The following is a 20,793-nucleotide window of genomic DNA, read 5'->3' as shown; positions in this document are numbered from 1 at the left end:
CTGTCGTGTTGCTGTTTTTATAGGATGTTTTACTTATCTGGCTGTCGTGTTGCTGTTTTTATAGACCTTTACTTCTTCTAGGATGTTTTACTTATCTGGCTGTCGTGTTGCTGTTTTTATAGACCTTTACTTCTAGGATGTTTTACTTATCTGGCTGTCGTGTTGCTGTTTTTATAGACCTTTACTTGTGACTTCTAGGATATTTTACTTATCTGGCTGTCGTGTTGCTGTTTTTATAGACCTTTACTTCTAGGATGTTTTACTTATCTGGCTGTCGTGTTGCTGTTTTTATAGACCTTTACTTCTAGGATGACTTCTAGGATGTTTTACTTATCTGGCTGTCGTGTTGCTGTTTTTATAGACCTTTACTTCTAGGATGTTTTACTTATCTGGCTGTCGTGTTGCTGTTTTTATAGACCTTTACTTCTAGGATGTTTTACTTATCTGGCTGTCGTGTTGCTGTTTTTATAGACCTTTACTTCTAGGATGTTTTACTTATCTGGCTGTCGTGTTGCTGTTTTTATAGACCTTTACTTCTGAGGGATGTTTTACTTATCTGGCTGTCGTGTTGCTGTTTTTATAGACCTTTACTTCTAGGATGTTTTACTTATCTGGCTGTCGTGTTGCTGTTTTTATAGACCTTTACTTGTGACTTCTAGGATATTTTACTTATCTGGCTGTCGTGTTGCTGTTTTTATAGACCTTTACTTCTAGGATGTTTTACTTATCTGGCTGTCGTGTTGCTGTTTTTATAGACCTTTACTTGTGACTTCTAGGATGTTTTACTTATCTGGCTGTCGTGTTGCTGTTTTTATAGACCTTTACTTGTGACTTCTAGGATGTTTTACTTATCTGGCTGTCGCTGTTTTTATAGACCTTTACTTCTAGGATGTTTTACTTATCTGGCTGTCGTGTTGCTGTTTTTATAGACCTTTACTTCTAGGATGTTTTACTTATCTGGCTGTCGTGTTGCTGTTTTTATAGACCTTTACTTCTAGGATGTTTTACTTATCTGGCTGTCGTGTTGCTGTTTTTATAGACCTTTACTTGTGACTTCTAGGATGTTTTACTTATCTGGCTGTCGTGTTGCTGTTTTTATAGACCTTTACTTGTGACTTCTAGGATGTTTTACTTATCTGGCTGTCGTGTTGCTGTTTTTATAGACCTTTACTTCTAGGATGTTTTACTTATCTGGCTGTCGTGTTGCTGTTTTTATAGACCTTTACTTCTAGGATATTTTACTTATCTGGCTGTCGTGTTGCTGTTTTTATAGACCTTTACTTCTAGGATGTTTTACTTATCTGGCTGTCGTGTTGCTGTTTTTATAGACCTTTACTTGGGACTTCTAGGATGTATTACTTATCTGGCTGTCATGTTGCTGTTTTTATAGACCTTTACTTCTAGGATGTTTTACTTATCTGGCTGTCGTGTTGCTGTTTTTATAGACCTTTACTTCTAGGATGTTTTACTTATCTGGCTGTCGTGTTGCTGTTTTTATAGACCTTTACTTCTGGGATGTTTTACTTATCTGGCTGTCGTGTTGCTGTTTTTATAGACCTTTACTTCTAGGATGTTTTACTTATCTGGCTGTCGTGTTGCTGTTTTTATAGACCTTTACTTCTAGGATGTTTTACTTATCTGGCTGTCGTGTTGCTGTTTTTATAGACCTTTACTTGTGACTTCTAGGATATTTTACTTATCTGGCTGTCGTGTTGCTGTTTTTATAGACCTTTACTTGTGACTTCTAGGATGTTTTACTTATCTGGCTGTCATGTGCTGTTTTTATAGACCTTTACTTCTAGGATGTTTTACTTATCTGGCTGTCGTGTTGCTGTTTTTATAGACCTTTACTTCTAGGATGTTTTACTTATCTGGCTGTCGTGTTGCTGTTTTTATAGACCTTTACTTCTGGGATGTTTTACTTATCTGGCTGTCGTGTTGCTGTTTTTATAGACCTTTACTTCTAGGATGTTTTACGTATCTGGCTGTCGTGTTGCTGTTTTTATAGACCTTTACTTGGGACTTCTAGGACGTTTTACTTATCTGGTTGTCATGTTGCTATTTTTATAGACCTTTACTTCTGGGATGTTTTACTTATCTGGCTGTCTTGTGCTGTTTTTAGTTCGCCTGACCCGAAGGCTCATGGTGACCTTTTGCCATCAGGATTTGTCTGTTGTCGTGCGTCGTTAACTTTTCACATTTTCGACTTCTTCTCAAGAACCACTGAATGTATTTTGACCAAACTTGGCACAAAGCATCCCCATGGGAAGCCGCTTCAAGTTTGCGAAGAAAAAGGGGCATGGCACCAATAGGGGCCACAGGAGGGGGGAAAAAAGGGGTAAAATTAGGTAAATCTTTAAAAAAAAATTTCTCATGAACCAACAGTCAGATTAAGTTCCTATTTGATATTTAGGGTCCTTATGGCATGGTCTACAAAGTTTGCGAATGAAAAAAAAATCAGGTCAAAAACGGCCCCACTAGGGGGCACTTAATAGAGTCAGAAATTCAACTTTGAGTGATTTCAACCAAATTTGGTAGAAAGCATCCCTTAGTGAAGGACATATGAAATTATGTTGAAAAAAGTGATTATTTCCCCTTTGGGGCCCATAAGGGGTGTAAAAGGGGCCATATGTAAAAACCTTCTTTTCTTTAAATGACTTCTTCTCAAGAACCATTGGATGGATTTTGACCAAACTTGGCACAAAGCATCCCCATGGGAAGCCGCTTCAAGTTTGCAAAGAAAAATTGTGTGGCACCAATAGGGGCCGCGGGAGGGGGGAAAAAAGGGGGTAAAATTAGGTAAATCTTTAAAAATCTTCTTCTCATGAACTAACAGTCAGATTAAATTCATATTTGATATTTAGGGTCCTAATGGCAAGGTCTACAAAGTTTGCGAATGAAAAAAAATATCAGGCCAAAAACGGCCCCACTAGGGCGTGCTCAACAGGATCGAAAATTCAGCTTTGACCGATTTCAACCAAATTTTGCAGACAGCATCCCTTAGTGAAGGACATATGAAATTATGTTGAAAAAAGTGATAATGTTCCCTTTGGGGCCCATAAGGGGTGTAAAAGGGGCCATATGTAAAAACCTTCATTAAATGACTACTTCTCAAGAACCATTAGATGGATATTGACCAAACTTGGCACAAAGCATCTGCATGGGAAGCCTCCTCAAGTTTGCGAAGAAAAAGGGCGTGGCCCCAATAGGGGCCCCAGGAGGGGGGAAAAGGGGAAACTTGATATGAATGTTCTACACAAGGTCCAGGCAAGTGTTTTAACTTTTTGGGGACGATTCAAAATCCAAGATGGCCACCCTGGCCTCTGTTTGGCTAAGACATTATGGACTTCCTCTCAAGAACCATTGGGTGGGTCATGTTCAAACTTGGTACAGATGTTTTACACATGGTCCTGCACAAGTCTGGTTACATTTTTGCAACATTTTAAAATCCCAGATTATTGACATATATTCCTCAGGTGACCGTTAAGGCCCCTTAGGCCTCTTGTTATAGACCTTGACTTGTGACTTCTAGGATGTTTTACTTATCTGGCTGTCGTGTTGCTGTTTTTATAGACCTTGACTTGGGACTTCTAGGACGTTTTACTTATCTGGCTGTCGTGTTGCTGTTTTTATAGACCTTTACTTGGGACTTCTAGGATGTATTACTTATCTAGCTGTCGTGTTGCTGTTTTTATAGACCTTTACTTGGGACTTCTAGGATGTTTTACTTATCTGGCTGTCGTGTTGCTGTTTTTATAGACCTTGACTTGGGACTTCTAGGATGTTTTACTTATCTGGCTGTCGTGTTGCTGTTTTTATAGACCTTTACTTGGGACTTCTAGGATGTATTACTTATCTGGCTGTTGTGTTGCTGTTTTTATAGACCTTTACTTTTGACTGCTATAATTGAAACACTTTACAGAGCTTTTTTATAATGCTATTTTTGCATATATCACCTAACCAGACATTATGATAGAAGTGCTTAAACAACAAGAATGGGAAAAAACATGGTTGAAAATGTTAGTCACACTTGTTATCTGGTTTGCCTGCAGTTTTAATCACTGTATGGTCGGAGATGATTTTCTCTATAATGAGCTTGGCTCTGGTAGTCCGACACATAAGCTTAAGGGAGATAACCAGCCTTTGCCTTTTAATAACAATGGTGCTGGCTAGGACTGGGACGATATATATCATAATCAACGCTCTTAAGTGTTACTTGTAGCCATACACAGTGTAGTTTCACTGTTAAATCAATTGGGGAAAAAATCCCAATATTTTTTGTTCATGTTATTTGTTTGTGAAATTCACTTAGCAGCTTTATTAGACTAGCTGTATATCAAGGAATCAAATCATTATCAGAGATTATGAAAGTTAACAATATTAGAAAGAAAAAAAAACACTATGTAGTTGTTACAGATATATGTGCACATGATGTACATTGTGTAAGTCAATAGAAAAACATGTAAAATATATTATTGTTTAAGCCAAAACATGCAGTAGGTGTATCGTCCCAGCCCTTACCTCTGTAAGACTACATATCATTTCACATGAAAATTTCAAGAAGCATCTTGAACTGTAAGGGAAAAGAGATACAAAATGTTTAAATCTATGTATACTATTTCATATCTAAATGTTTGAGAAGCATTTTGAACTGTAAGGGGAAAGAGATATGAAATGGATGAAACAAACCCTAGATGAATGAAAATTCAGATAAATTCAAATTTGGGACAAGTATGGTCTTCAAAAATATTGAAACAAAAATGACTGGTTATCGTTTTATTTTATATTATATTTAATTAATCTTGATTTCTTGGCCAATTTTTAATTAGATATTTCAAAAGTTGCTTAAAGTAGATCAATGATTGTATTAGTAGTGTAACTCAAAGCATGCCATTTTGTCACAAAAAGCAATATCATAAATTTGTCTTTGGTTCTCTGAAAGAAATTTGGGATTTATGAAGATATGGTTCATCTATAAATATATATGATATTGCTTTTTTTTTTTTTTTTTTTAGAAATATGAACATTTTGTGTCTTGATTATATATTCACTAGTTTAATCAGTTTTTTTTCATTGGACATGCATGATATTCCATATTAATAGCTATGTGTACTGTCATTTAAATATTACTTTTTGTTTAGCGTGGTTCTGATTTATTTAACTGCAATGCAATGTTTGGTCCCATTCTTTAGTATTGCACCTTGCACTGTATAAGATGTTCCTGAATTTCAACTGCTGTCGTCACATCACATTAGAATTGTTAAGTGCCATATTTGTCAATTTGAACTTCTTATTAATCCCAATTTTTTTGGGTTACAGTATGATATTGATTTGCAGGATGCAGCGAGCAACTGCAGCAGTGAGATTTCAGAGGCTCCCGCCCCTACACCAGTTCAGAGCCGTTTTCCACCCTGTATTGAATTTGGAAAATATGAAATACAGACATGGTACTCGTCACCCTACCCACAGGAATATGCCAGGTAAGTACGGACTTCTGTCAACAAACATCTGGTTTTACTAATCCCAGTATTTGTGGTGTCAGTGTTTGGCATTTCAGAGAGAGTAATACTTTACAAAAATTCACGGACTTATCAATGTTCTTTAAAGAGATTTACCATTTTTGTGATAGGAAAATGTTGCCCATTTTATAATGAGGATCTTATCATCTTAGATTTAATTTTATTATGCAATTAGCGTATTGGATACAATATGCATAGAGCAATTCCTGTTTTCCTGCTTAATTTGTTACCCTGCCTGCTGTTAATATTATTGGGTGAATGGTGTTTTAAGTTTATTTTTGTGAAAAAACATAGCATGTGATTTGACATGTATATCTTGATATTTTTTTGATCGATATTAGCTTTAACAACTGTGTATCTGTGCCTGTAAGTTGTACATAAACTTGCTGTGTTAAAGTTTATGATAGGGTGCAGTCATGGAACCAATGACTGCACTTACACGGCAGAGTTTGTGTTATAAAGCACTGATCAGATTCCTGTTTATTTCATACCATGCAAAAACAATAAAATATTTGCACTCTGAATTCAGATTCAAAATCATCAGGGGTTTTGGTGTTAATTATGACCTGTTAAGTTGAAATATTAACATTATGGGTTTTGAGAATGGTGCCTTCTAAGTAATGTGAAGTTGGTGATGGATTAAGGAAGATGTTTATTTATAAAGGATGTGAATTACCTTTAACAACTTTGTTGAGCTTTAACTTCTGCCTGAAACATCCAACATGACATTTCTGGAATCAGAGATTTATCCTTTTTTTTGTTAAATACATTTGATTTTTAGATCTGCCCATATAAGTAATCATTGTGTATATATTTGTTATTTATTTATCTAACTGGTTTTACGTCTTCTATGATGGCCTTTCAGCCTTTCAGTAGACAAGGGATATTTGTTGGTGTAAGTTTTTACTATATTATGATCTAGAACTGACAGATTAGTATAGCTTACTGAGAATATGCTACCAGGTAGTGAGTGTGTGGTACCACTTAATCATCAGGGGAGGTAATTTGCTTTAACTATTAAGATAAAACAGTAATGTCAAAATGGATGGGGTTTTTTCCCCGAACTTTTTCATAATTGATTCAGTTACAAACAACGTAATTTTATTCTATAGAGTGATTACAAAATGATGTCATTTTGCATAATGATAGTACTTGTTTAATTGTAGGCTGCCAAGACTGTACATCTGTGAATACTGTTTGAAGTACATGAAGAGCAGAAACATTCTACAGCGACATATGGTAAACCCTGTCATTAGTAGCAATGGGCTATAAAAATATATTAACATATGGTCAAATCTGAACATATAACATGTCCTTCTCATTTCACTAATCTGATGTGTGAACTCATCCCGAAAGTGATCATTTCACATGCTAACACACCAATGATCCTGTTACAAATTGAAATAAGTGTTTTCAATAATGATGTGGAGTAAATTATCAGTAACATATAATATACCTATGTGTTTTTTTAATAGTAATAATAATAATTATAATAGCTGAAATAGGTATTGTTCGGGCATTTAAGCAAAAATGTGGAAGAGAAGGTTTAGAATAATGTGTGTCAGTCGTAGGAGAATAAACTTTTTCGTAGCACTGTTGTGAATAATGAGTATTGTATTCATGAAACAAAAATTTGCTCATCATTCTTACTACCGATGAAGGGAAGGTGTGAACGACACACTTACTATAGTATTGAACAAAGTATTGATACTATTGTATTGAAGTATTCAAATAATCGAGTCAAGTATACAACGACCTCTGTGATTGGTCGGGGGCGGAGTTTAGACAACCTGAATAGTTGATCTGACACCCAATTTGTTCCGGAAGGCGGAGTTAATGTACACTATCAGTTACATAACAACTACTAAGTAATCGCTGGAAAAATGTCCGACGACGGCAACAGTACGCAAAATTTTCTTCGATGAAATTATGTCCGATACGAACGATATGGGGAATCCTGTTTTTGTACAAGGCGATGTGGTTGTGATGGATAATTGTGGATTCCATCACCATAGACAGGGAGAGCGCATTTTAAGAAATATGCTGAAAGAATATGGCGTGTCCCTGGTTTTTCAGCCGCCTTATTCCCCGGGATACAACGTAACTGAATATGTATTCAATGTCATGAGACAGAGGCTTCGGGCAAATACCCGACTTGTGTCAGAATTTCTGGAACTTGCAGTAGTAAATGCTCGAGACATTCCGCCCAACCAACTTCAAAGTTTTTTCACATGTTGCGGACATGTATAATTTTCGATGGAAAGATAAAAAATAAAATAAAAAATATATGGGACCACAGAATTCCTTTACTTTTTAATGCAGTATGAATTATCGGCATATATCAGGAGGTCCCAGGTAAATCGTAATTCTTTGTTACATATAATAGAGCTTGGGCTTAAACCTAAATATTTTGAGCCAACCCTCCCCCCCCCCCCCTTTCAAAAAAAATAAATAAATAAATAAAACTAGTACAGAATGACTATATGACTATAATCACTGTTAAGATGTTATGAATTCTCCGGTCCCAGTGATCTAACCTGTTGATATATATTTTGTACGTAAATTAGTTTAGTACTGAGTAACTTTCGTTTTCTCGTTGTACCATCGATGGAAAAGCAAGGTATCATTGGGTGTAGAACGAAACAAATGGGACAACCCAATTAGGTCTGATCTGAAGCCACCTGTGACTTGGACTCTTCCAATTAACCTCTCGCGACAGTCGAGTGTTTGTAAAATGCCGATGTCTGCACAGTATTTTTTCACCTGGCTCCACCCACAATCGATCTAGACTTGGCTCTGCCAATCAGAGAGCTTGTTGCATAAATTTAAAGAATTCGATTGGTGAAGTACTTCAGTACAATACTATCAATACTTTGTTCAGTAATACAGTACTTGAAACGTTCACACCTTCCCTTCATCGGTAGTAATCTGGCTTGTTATGTTTCTTCCTGTGACCTGTTACCTTTGTTTTTAGAATAAGTGTGACCTGCACCATCCACCAGCCAATGAGATCTACCGTAGAGATGGAATATCGGTGTTTGAAGTTGATGGTAACGCCAGCAAGATCTACTGTCAAAATCTGTGCCTTCTCGCCAAACTCTTCCTTGACCATAAAACTCTTTACTATGATGTTGAACCCTTTTTATTTTATGTTGTTACAACAAATGATGAGCTGGGCTGTCATGTCATCGGATACTTCTCTAAGGTCAGCCACAATTTCATTTTAAACTTTTTTTTGTGGTTTCTTATTTCAAGATCAAATTTAATTGGCTCCTCAAATATTAACTTACATTACATTGGATAATTCTTATTATGAATTAATCTTGTATTTTCTTCATTTTATTCATTTTAATTTCATATTAGAACTCTATTGAAACAAGTTCTTAAAAAGTGATTTATTGAGTAATTCTTTATAGATGTAAACTTCATAGGGAGGCAAGTTTTTCAGTGATATTTCAGTTCAGAATCTGTTTGTAGGATTCTGACACCCCAGAAAATTGGCTTTTTGTTTGAGGTTTTTCTCAATGATAAAACATTTAGTGAAAACAACAGAAAAAACGAAATTGAAAAACTTGATGCCTGATGTGGATGGGAGATGTTGAAATGACCATACTGAAAACTTAATGTAAAAAAAGAAAATTTGCCATTTCAGGAAAAACACTGTCAACAGAAGTACAATGTGTCGTGTATAATGACGATGCCTCAGTATCAACGCAAGGGCTATGGCCGCTTCCTCATTGACTTTAGTTACTTGTTGTCAAGGATTGAGGGACAGCCAGGCTCTCCAGAGAAACCACTCTCAGATCTTGGTAAAGTCAGTTACCAAGCATACTGGAAGAGCATCATCCTTGAATACCTTCACAAGTATCCGGACACAAAAGTCTCAATTAAATGTAAGTGTATTACAGTCTCTTTCATTATGTTGTCATCATGCAGTTAGACGCAGCATCAGGGGTTGGCTTTCTCTTTTCAAAACCTTTTGCCGACTTTTAAAAGAGATGGAGGACGTATGTGTTTCATAAATATTTTCCAATACCCGAATATTTTATTAGAGGAAATATGAGGGAACATGTATTAAAAACATCTTGGTTATGGGCTGATGGATAGGGTAAATGATGAAGTTACAGTGCATTCTTTCATCTTTTTTTTTAATGAAATTCATTTGAATGTAAACAATTTGCAGTGCCTTTGTTAAAATGTTTGGAGAGTTTTAGATTTCTCACCGCAAAAATTTACATATTACATCAGTTTGAAATGAAGGGAACAATAGTCTAGACTTCTTTTTTTGTGTTCCAGCTATTAGCCGTACAACGGGTGTGTGTCCTCACGATGTAGGGCAGACCTTACATCAGCTAAATATGGTGGCTCACAAAGATAGCAAGTAAGTTACAATGCTTCAGAATTTGGTTGCTGCTGTCAAATCATTGAAGATTTCTCTGACTATTTGGAATGTTAAAATGCCATGCTGTATTGCTATGGGGTTTCATTCACAAAAGTTAAGAGACCTTGAAAATACAAATTAAAAACAAACCCCCCTCAACTTTAAACACTTTGACTGAACACTGTTAATTTCTTACCCTCTTTTGCTGCTGTAGAATTGTGATAGCAGTCAACAAACAGTTGGTCAAGGAGCATATGGAACGGTTGGAGGCCAAGCGTCACCAGCGAATAGAGTTAGACCCCGATAGTCTGCGATGGACACCCCTCATATCTAGTCATTGTATAAATGAGGAGGAGCGTCGTGCTGAGACAGAGGTGAGGCATTGCAGGAGTGTATTATGAGTGAATTGTGTTACTGGCACAGTTTTTATGAGAGCAGAAACAGGAGACTGGGCCAAATATGATGTAAAAATTTCAGACTTATGGGAAATCAAAATTTCAGACTTATGGAAAAATTCCGGTGTAGGTGTTTATGTATTGTATCATAGGCACTGGTTTTTCTAATTCAATATCGATAAGAATAAGATTTTAAGTTGGAAAATATGAAGTATGATGAAAGTAAAAGATAGGAAATGCTGTATAGATGTTGTCATATTTTAATATTTCAATTTAAAAGGACTGCAACAGCTCTTGTAAGGTCTTAGATTAAATGCTTAGATGTTGACACTGTTGTCCTTATTACTTTCCAGTTAAGAGAAATGTCAAAAATGGTAAACACCATTGCTGAAGACCGAGAGTGGATGCAATCTGTTAGTCCCAGAAAATGTGAAACATCATCACCGAAAAAGAGAGACTCTCCATACAAATTAGAAATTAGTCCCAGGAGAATGGAGCTCTCACCTCGTAAAAGTATAGACAACCCTGTGAAAATTCCTGAGGGTGGAACACCATTCTCAAGTCGTGAATCATCACCACAACCCTCCCCAAAAAAGGAAGATGATACCTCCCAGGATGAAAGTGTAGAAACTTTAATTGAACAATCTGTGGACAAAAAGGACCATAAGCTTAAGCGGAAAGATGATAGTCCAAGCGATGACAGTCCTGCCCCGAAGAGAAGGGTAAGTGTGAGGATTAGTTGAGGAAGGTGAAAAGGCCATCCAAATAAGTGCTATTACATTTATTAATATCTATTTGCTCGTAGGATTAATTTTCTGTTTAACTTGTGATAAAAAGTGAGAATTTTTCATGCCCCCGCCATTTATGGCCGGGGGCATATAGCGTTGCCCATGTCCGTCCGTCCGTCCCGTCCCGTCCCGTCCCGTCGTTTCGCGTCGCGTCCCAAATCAGTATATACCACCTAACAACTTCATTCAGAAGGCAATTTTCATGAAACTTCATACAAATATCAAGTATGGAAAGACCTCATGCAGTCTTGAATTTCTCTGCATTCTAAAAAAAGATGGCCACCAGGGGGAGATAACTCAAAAAAGAGGAACATCATCTTATTTCTTCATAAATTGGTACTTGTGGGTTTTAAGGCATAAGGAACTAATATACTCCCTCATTTTTTCCAGAGAACAAAATTCCAAATTCATGTACGTTAAATCAACTTGTCAATTTAAGTATGAAACTTAAGTTGTACATAGTTGCATACAAATTAACAAAATCATCTCTTTCGGACCTTTCACTATTATTTCACATGGGAGGGCGGGGGCATTCATGTCTTACAGACATTTTCAAGTTTAATATCCATTTTGAATTTGGCTATTTAGTCACCTAGTCAACATTCTTTTCGAAATTATCATAGAAAATAAAAAGTTTGAAGATATTGCTTTTCTGGCATAAAATTATTGATAATTTTAGTGTTTCTCATAGAATGGTTGGTTGTGTTATTTATAGCTGTCCAAGTCCAGATGCTAACATCATGGACCTGATAACTATATGACTTGAGTATGAACTTTGAAGAATCATGATGGTGCGATTCTCATTTATGATTCTCTAGTTATGATAATCCTGGTTTTGGTTGAGATGTGAGACAATTGGTCATATATTTCTTGGAATCTATACTTTTAAGTGAGAATTTTTTAACACTTCGTCTTACATCTTTATTATGTTGTGCGAGTTCTTCTGAACTTATGATGTTATTTGCAGCCTGGTCGACCGCCAGCGAAGAAACGCAAACTACCCGACTCTGAGAACGAAAACAACAGCTCCAGTAATAAGAAGTCTCGTCGAGAGAGTGGTCGAGGTGACAGACAAACAGATGGTTGGTCATCACACTTTTTTTTAAATCATGTAGTTCATTTCAACTTTGCACTGAATATCACAGGTATACTTTACCATTTGTTCTCAACACAAACCACAGTTGTGAGTTGGAAGGTATTTCCTAAAGAAATTAAATTTAAACTCTGTTAACTCAAACAACTTTGGAAATATGGTTTCTGAGTGTTATTCTTCCACTAATTTACAGGTATGGATGCGACAAGCTTGTCTGATAATGCTATGGATTTCTCATCTTTATCCTCTGGCTCTTACAAGAGCCACATGCCACGGGAGAAAATGAATGGTCAAACAGATAGCCATCTCGAGTCTGTGCCAGAGGAAGATGAGGAAGTCCCAACCCCAAAACAGCGTCGTTCACGCCAAGGTTGGCCTAAGGGTGTTCCACGTGGCTCACCAGTCAAGAAGGCCAAGAAAAGCAGGGGCAGGCCCCCAAAGGTAAAAAAGCTGTTTATGGTCCTTTACAGTATCACAACTTTTTTTATTCTTATTTGCAATTATAAATTGTAGCTGGTATTGATAAAGGGCCATCTAAAATGGAATTAATATGGTGTGGCATTGTTTGTTCAGCTGGTCATCAATCAGCTTGAACTTTGTTTAACTCATAACTTGCTTCTGTCAAAGTATCACAATCCAGTTTATGTACTGTAGAGGATGGAGATTTTTACCTTTTATTCAGTTTTACTCACAGAATTTGTCCTTGCCATTTCACCAGCCTTACCAATTTTTTTTATTACATGTATATCAAAAACGTGAAATAGTCAGCTGCCATCTCTGGTTTTTTTTTGGTTTTTTTTTATTGCTATTTGGTACCTTTTTGTACATCAGCATATTTATATAAAATCATTTTAACCAACAATTGTTATTACATGGCTCATGTCATGGGATGTTGTTGCCGAAGTAATATTTCAAGATAAAATTGATATGACATAGTTTGCTACGTGCAAATTTCCTTCTTGTTGTTTTGAGCAGTTCTTATTAGTAAAAGCATATTCTATTTTATTGGATTTTAATTTTTTCAGTGTAATTACCGCTCGCTGGCGGATACGAAGGATGACAGTACAGACAACTGTGGTGACACTGACAATGATGTGGAGGGAGCTGCCTGCAAGGGAGATAACTGTGCTAGTGGACGAATAGTGGATCCAGTGGAAAAGGACAGTTCAAAGGAAGCGACAACGAAAGAGTTACAGTTGAAAGAGTCCAATGAGGCTTGTAACATGTCCTCCACGGAGGAAGCTGTCAGTCATATTCTGTCAGAGCCAGAGGACCTACCAACTAAATTGTTTGATGTCGCCAATGATAATGACTGTGATAACAGTAATAGGGAAAAGATTCTCAAGTCTGCTGACAACAAGAACGATTCTGTTGAGGTTTCTGATGATGACAGTGATAGTGCGGAGAACAGTCGTGAAATTGAGGAGGCGGTTCATGCTCTCCAGGAGGCGGAGCAAAATCAGGAACCTGATGAGACAGAAAATGACTCTGGAGAGGAGGGTAATAACGATAGCCCAGGGGATGTGGAGATGAAGGCAGATAGTCCTGAACAGGAACGTGAACATATGACACCTGATCCTCTCCCAGTTCACGAACCAAGTCCTGCTCCACAGCCAGCTATGACAGACTGTGTGTCTGACACAAACAGTGATGTGCCTGCCCCTCTCACCCCCCAGGTCCCAACTCCACCCCCTGTGGTAGAGGGACTTACGCCAGAGTGTAGCTCACCAGTGGAGGAGCAGACAACACCAACATCCATCCCTCGTGTAGAGGCTCTACCTGAGCCTAAACCTGTAGACACAACACCTCAGAAACCTCCAACATTGATGGAGACTGATGATGTAGACTCGGCGTTAGAAGATGAAAATTCATCTGACGATGACATTCCAAGTGATGACAATTATCCTGGACAATACTGTGATTCTCCTGTGAGAGAAACTCTTAACACTTCACAAAACTTTCAGGAAACTTTTACTGAGGAATTGCGTGCAAACTTTGATCGTGGTCCAGCTAGTAACATGTCTGGTCATGCAAGTAATATGTCTGGACCAGCTAGTAACATGTCTGTGACAGGACCAGCCAGTAACATGTCTGTGACAGGGCCAGCTAGTAACATGTCTGTGACAGGGCCAGCTAGTAACATGTCTGTGACAGGACCAGCCAGTAACATGTCTGGTCCAGCTAGTAACTTGTCTTCAACAACTGATCAAATGGCGCAGAGAGACACTATGAACATGGGTTGTGTGGAAACTCCCCCAGCTGTGACTGTGTCTGCCCCTTCTGCCCCTCCCCCTGCCCCTACTCAGGCTCCCCCTGCCCAACCTCCAACCCCAGCCCAGCCCCCTGTCCCAACTCCAGCTCAACAGACACATCCAAATCAAAACTGTGGCAATGTTCAGAGCATTTATCCATCACAAAACAACCCCATCAACAACATTCCCAATGCCAATATGGCTTCCAACAACTACGCAAATGTAGACATTGATGTGGCTCAGCTGGGACTGGAGTCGCCCACTTCCATCAGCAGTACAGAGATGACAAATCCGAACATGGGTGGGGACCCAGTCGGGAATTACTACGACTGTGCCCAGACACAGCAAATGTATATAAACAACATGATGGCCAGTGGCCGCTACATGGACATGGTCAACTCACCACACCCGGTTAGCTGTTCATCAAGTGCTGGTAGTAACTATATGCAGACTGGTCCAGCTAACACCATGCCTAGTTACTGCCCACCACCACCTGTATCCTCATACGCATCAGTGCTATTGCAACAGAACAACACTCATAGGCTTACTCACAACAACACGCCATGTTCCGTCCCTGTGGGCCGTCAGTTTGCGGGCCAAAATCCAGGACAAAATCAAAACAATTCAAGTTGTAGTATTGCCAAACTACAACAGCTCACAAACGGGTTAGTTGACATTAATATGCCCGATAACACCATGACTCCTCCTCCTAACCTCACTCCCCCGCCCCCAGTGAATATGACACCGCCCCCATCAATGATCAGGAATATGGCGACCCCACCCATCTCCAACCTGCAGGCTCAGAATTCTTCGTCGCTTGTGCCTCAGTACAAACAGTACCAAAGACAACGATCCTCATCTTCGTCAGTGAGGAAAAGTCCCAATGTGACTGTTAATCCCAATATGCCCCCATTTACTCCTAATGTAACGATTCGCCCGGGTTCCAACATGATCACAGGCTACAACATGCTGGATAGCTATCGCATGCGTCAGCCTATGCTTAACCCAGGATACATTAATCATGCTGGCTTCATTAACCAGCTCGGCCAGACACCACAGCTGCCCATGCAAATGTTAAACATGAATATGAACATGAACTCAGCAGCACACCAGCAATTCCAGCAGCACATGCAAGCACCACAGTCCAACAATTCCTACCCAGCGTATGGCTACATGGCTGCACCTACGCTAAACATGAATGGAATGATGCGCAGGTAGCACCGACAAACTTGCATTTTCCTATAACATATCTCGTGCTGCAGAGTTCTTTGTTTTTGATGGTTTCTCTTTTTTCTTCTTCTTTCTTTATTTTTCCTGCATGTTTTTACAATTGAACTACATCCATTTTCACTACAACTCTAAAAGCAAAACATAGATGAAAGATTAAAATGAACACCATATGGAAATTCATCGACAGTTTTTACTTCATACATAACAGAAAAGATTCCGAGAAAAAAAGGGAACCATCAAAAATAAAGTAGATTTTCAGTAATGTCTCATCTTTTATCTCATGTGATCACCTCTTTCCATGCAAATATAGTAATATAAGTACTGCCTTTGTAAATACTTTTCTTAAAGTTATTTGTACATTTTTGTTTGTAAGTCATTATTATTAACACTGTTACAAGATATATATATAGATATATATGTCAGATTCATCATCGCTCTTTCACTGTAATTTCCATAGGACCAGAATCCTGATCTTCATTGTATGGGTTTCATAAATATAGATGTTAATGATAAGAATTCTATATGTGGTGTTGGCAGATTCTTGTTGTTTATGCTATCTGCTCATCGTGCTCAAATTTTTTAAGGAAAGTGTTTTTAAAAGTTGAAAATGTCTTTCTATTCTTTGAATGGTTAACAAGTGAAATTTTAATATTTTCCCCATTGAATTCCATATATTGACTTGTCTATTTCTGAATGGGGATATTTTGGTAAAATCTCAGGGAATATTGTGGTTTTTGAGTTGGAAATTCTGTGGCTTTTTAGAAGTCTGGACTACTGTGAATTTTCCGAGTCAGAAATTCTATGTATTTTCTGAGTCTGGATCGCTGTGGGTTTTTTCCAAGTCTTGGATTACTGTGGTAATTCTGCTGTGCAGGATGATCCCTGAATAATTCTGTACAATGATGCAGATAGCATGACAATGAAAAGGGCAACACCAAAAAGTTTAATTCTTTGTGATCCTTCTCTTTATGTGACATGGTGCATCATCACATATTTGTGGTTTTTTTTTTTTTTTTTTTTGTACATGCCTGAGATGTGTGATTAACAATGTCTTGTTTAATAAACTCTTCCTCAGGTATTCCTCATGGACCTGTAAACATGTTTGATGTGTGTGTTTGTGTGTCAGGACGAGGGTGTTTGTATTTAATGTTGAGCATCAGTACAGGTGGGGAAGTAAATCTATCACTCATATTATTTGAAAAATTGTTGCAATTTAATGTACTGTACTTTTTAACTGTCCTGCATGTAAAAGTGAAAGATGCTAGTACATATGTGCTTTCATCACTTTCTGTCAGCCAAAATATTCTGTTAATGCAGGGCACAAGTCAGATCTCCAAGAGAAAAAATGTTTAACCTTTAAGGTGGATTTTTACTCCATGGGACCTAATGAGGAGCTGAACAAAACATGTCAAATCCGTTTATTTTAAAAGGTTCTTGGGTGTGTTGTCACAAAACTGTTACTGTTCCTGTCGCCCATGCTCTTGTAACTAATGTACTCTTGAGAAGATGTAGATACGGCAGATATTATGATCCTTGTCCCAATCTTACAGCTGGTCATGAACAATCTTTCATTGGCCATTGGGTGTTAGCTGATCATCAACCATTTCTTATACTTCTTGTCCAGATCGGTTTTAGCGGATTTGACCTAACTTGGTTTTGGGATTTATGAGGGGAATGAAATTTAATTTTGTATATGTCAAGTGAACTCTTGGGTAACAGATGTGGTTCAATAAAGACTTACAGATAAAAAATAAAATTGAAAGAATTCCATAAAGATGGAGGGGTTTTACCAAAACTTTTTTAAAGTAGAATTGCTGATTGAATGGAACTCTTGTTATGGAGATATGATCCCAGATGAACAAAGAAGTGGTACATTAGGGAAATGGAGGCCTAGCTTTAAACTCTATAGACAAAGAGACTTTAAAATAATTTCAGTAGGTTATGACAAAAGGGGACTTAATGCTGATTTATTTTAGGGCATGACTCTTTAAGGCCAGTTGTATGAAGGGATGTGAACAAAATTAATTGGTTATCCTTTTGTAAAAAGGTTAATGGGAGGATGTTGTCCTTTTGGGGCTTGGGTAAACACCAAGGAGACATGTGATTTCATGAACCCCACTAGTTTCTTGAAAATTTGTTATTCTTACACCTGTAGTACCATAAGCTGAGGCATATTTTGATGTCGGTATTAGGAAAACTAAATCTTTGCCATATCTAGGTCTTTATGGGACCAGGATGAAACTATGATATTGAAAATCACAGCTGTTGCCTTTGTACTACAATGTATTCAACTTGGGAACTGACTTATTATTATAGTAGGTAGTACATAGACATTATTATTTGTATCAATTATTTGAAAGTAAAACGTCACAGTGTAAAAATAATTTATTGAGATAGGGCGTTTTGTTGTACATGTGTCTTAGAATTCCAGTTTCTTTTCGCTTTCCGTGCACAGTTGTTGAATCTCAATCCTACTTTTAATACCTCATTTGTTGACCAAAGCTGTGCACACAATTAAGGTATGTCAAGTTTTGGAAAGTTCGTTTTCAGTTTCTAAGTGTTCAGCAGTTGATTCAGAGAATCAGAATATTTCTTTATAAATTTGCAGGGATATTTATTTTGTAGCGCTGTTATAGAAAGGACACACATTATAGTACTTGTATTCCAATCTATGCACTGTTTCCTCTAGGTGATGTTTCAGCTGAACACTTTTACCTACTGGTTAGTTTAGGGTCGTGTTTGTAAATGTTGACTCTGAATATGTTAATGTTCCTCAGTGGTGTATTATTGTTGAATGTTTTCGACCCTTCCTTAAACCAACCTCGTGGCAAATTGAGGAGGCGAGGTCCGGAAAGGTACACTGATCGTTTGATAAAAAATCTATTCAGTAGAGTTCCCTCTCCGATTTATCACAGTTGATAAGGAACAATTAGCAGGATTTCTGTCGGTCATTTTAAAATTTTCTGTCTTCACTGATTAACTGCAGTCAAAGTATGAATCGAGCATGTAAACTTCTCTTGCTCATAACAAGCTCAAATAAAATAAGTTTGAAAAAAAGACATTGCTGTGTTTATAAATAACGAACTTTTTTCTTTATTCTTCATGAAAGTTTCAGATTTTCCTTTACATGAAATAATGTTTTGTGGTATTAGGCTTAACAAGATTTAAAAGTTAAAATATCTTATTTCACTACTGAACACATTTAATTGCATTTTATTGTAGGATTACCTGTTGTTAGCACTTAACTGTAAACATCTTACTTGGCCCTGAAAGTTTTAAGTAGGAACTGTATCAGTCAGGAAACCTGTGTGCAATAATCATATATATTCAAATCCCAGTATGTAAATACTTCGTAAATTATATGAAACATATAACCCAGCAAAAAAAACAGCTGTAGAATACTGTCCTTGCCATATCTGGATATGTTAGGAAAATGTTTAAAGTGTTGAAATATGTGTGAAAAATGAGAGGATGGAGTAAGGTGTGGATTGGGAGTGAGGAGTGGAATAGAGTTCCCATGTGTGATATACCAGGGTTTAGATATGTGGAAATGTATGTGATTTAGGATTTAAAATGATATGATGTGGGTGACATTGAGAATATGTTAAAAGTCTGTCAGCAGACAAGTGCTTTGAAGGTTTGGTTGTCTTTCGTTCTGTTGTAATAAGTATTATAATATTGCTGGTGTTCATTCATCTTATCAGCTGGGCAACTTGTCACATGCCACTCTGGTAAGTATCAGAATATTTGTTATATTTTTGTCTAGAATGTATATATATATATATGTGATGCCATCAATTTGTGGATTGTGCATTTGAAAACAACCAAAAAAAGTTAACAATAAATTATGATCTTTTTTCAGAAATGAAAAAATCATTCTTATTATTTATTTCCAACCCAACATGTGATTAAATCAGATGTTGAGTTGTTTGTTCAATTCGCCCTTCGTCGATCCTTAAACATGAATGCATTTCATGAAAAGTTCTGCATGGATCACTTTCATGTATCATATCATTTATTCTCTTGGTCCCTTGTCACGTTTGGGACAGATAATAACAAAATGGCTGACAGTTGGTCGTCCTGGGTATCGGTGAAGATCTGTTCATATTTGTCTTAGTTGTGCATGTTGTACTTTAGTTTGGTCAGTATTCAAGGTTACAGCGGTAAGCTTGTTAAAACATCATGTAATAACCTTAAGTCGGCAAGCAAGACTGAGCGTTAATGATATGAAAAGTTGATGGATTTGTAAAAAGCTCTGAATACTAAGTGGATAATGTAGGCCCATTGTGCCTCTTGTCCAGAATATTTTAGCTCGCCATTATTTAGTACTGGGCTATTGAAATCGCCATGTGTCCATCGGCCCGTAACAATTTTTAGGTCATCTGGACCCGAAGGGTCCGATGACCTATAGTCATCATGCTTCGTCCGTCATCGTGCGCCGTCCGCCATGCGCCGTCCGTAAACTTTTCATTCAAACGACTTCTTCTCAAATACTAGAAGGTCTAGGGGGCTAATACTTGGCACAGAGGATACTGGCATGGAGCTCTACCAAGTTTGTTCAAATGAATGACCTTGACCCACTTTAAAGGTCACAGGGGTCAAATATGTTAAAATCTTTAAACAACTTCTTCTCATTAACCAAAAGGCTCAGAGTGTAGATATTGGGCCTGTGACATGCTGGGATGAAGGACTACCAAGTTTGTTCAAATGAATGACCTTGAACCACTTTAAAGGTCACAGGGGTCAAATATGTTAAAATCTTTAAACAACTTCTCAATAACCAAAAGGCTCAGATTGCTGATATTGTGCCTGTGGCATGCTGGGATGAAGGGCTATCAAGTTTGTTTAAATGAATGACCTTGAACAACTTTCAAGGTCACAGGGGTCAAATATGTCAAAATCTTTAAATAACTTCTTCTCAAATACTAGAAGGCCTAGGGGGCTAATACTTGGCCCATAGCATGCTGGCATGGAGCCCTACAAAGTTTGTTCAAATGAATGACCTTGGCCCACTTTCAAGGTCACAGGGGTCAAATATGTTAAAATATACAAAGGACTTCATCTCAATAAGCAAAAGTCTATGAGTGCCGATATTGGGTCTGTAGCATGCTGGGAGGAAAGGCTACCAAGTTTAT

General features: G+C 37.5%; 1 protein-coding gene across 1 annotated transcript in view; it reads left to right on the top strand.

Moving 5' to 3' along the window:
• The window catches only part of LOC132547179 (histone acetyltransferase KAT6B-like), a 35,104-nt gene extending 15,573 nt beyond the window's left edge, over positions 1–19,531 (top strand). The window contains exons 9-18 of the mRNA XM_060210940.1: positions 5,338–5,480; positions 6,686–6,758; positions 8,494–8,724; positions 9,172–9,412; positions 9,816–9,900; positions 10,115–10,274; positions 10,649–11,017; positions 12,051–12,165; positions 12,370–12,617; positions 13,202–19,531. Coding sequence (XP_060066923.1) covers positions 5,338–5,480; positions 6,686–6,758; positions 8,494–8,724; positions 9,172–9,412; positions 9,816–9,900; positions 10,115–10,274; positions 10,649–11,017; positions 12,051–12,165; positions 12,370–12,617; positions 13,202–15,646 — 4,110 coding nt within the window. The 3' untranslated portion in view covers positions 15,647–19,531. The remainder of the gene's footprint in view (positions 1–5,337; positions 5,481–6,685; positions 6,759–8,493; positions 8,725–9,171; positions 9,413–9,815; positions 9,901–10,114; positions 10,275–10,648; positions 11,018–12,050; positions 12,166–12,369; positions 12,618–13,201) is intronic.
• The last annotated feature ends 1,262 nt before the right edge of the window (positions 19,532–20,793 follow it).

The sequence above is a fragment of the Ylistrum balloti genome, unplaced genomic scaffold (assembly GCF_031769215.1).
Source record: "Ylistrum balloti isolate Yb309-2 unplaced genomic scaffold, AGI_CSIRO_Ybal_v1 Utg369936, whole genome shotgun sequence".
NCBI lineage: Eukaryota > Metazoa > Mollusca > Bivalvia > Pectinida > Pectinidae > Ylistrum > Ylistrum balloti.
Note: the sequence above shows the minus strand (reverse complement) of the source record. Positions and strands in the feature narration are given on the sequence as shown.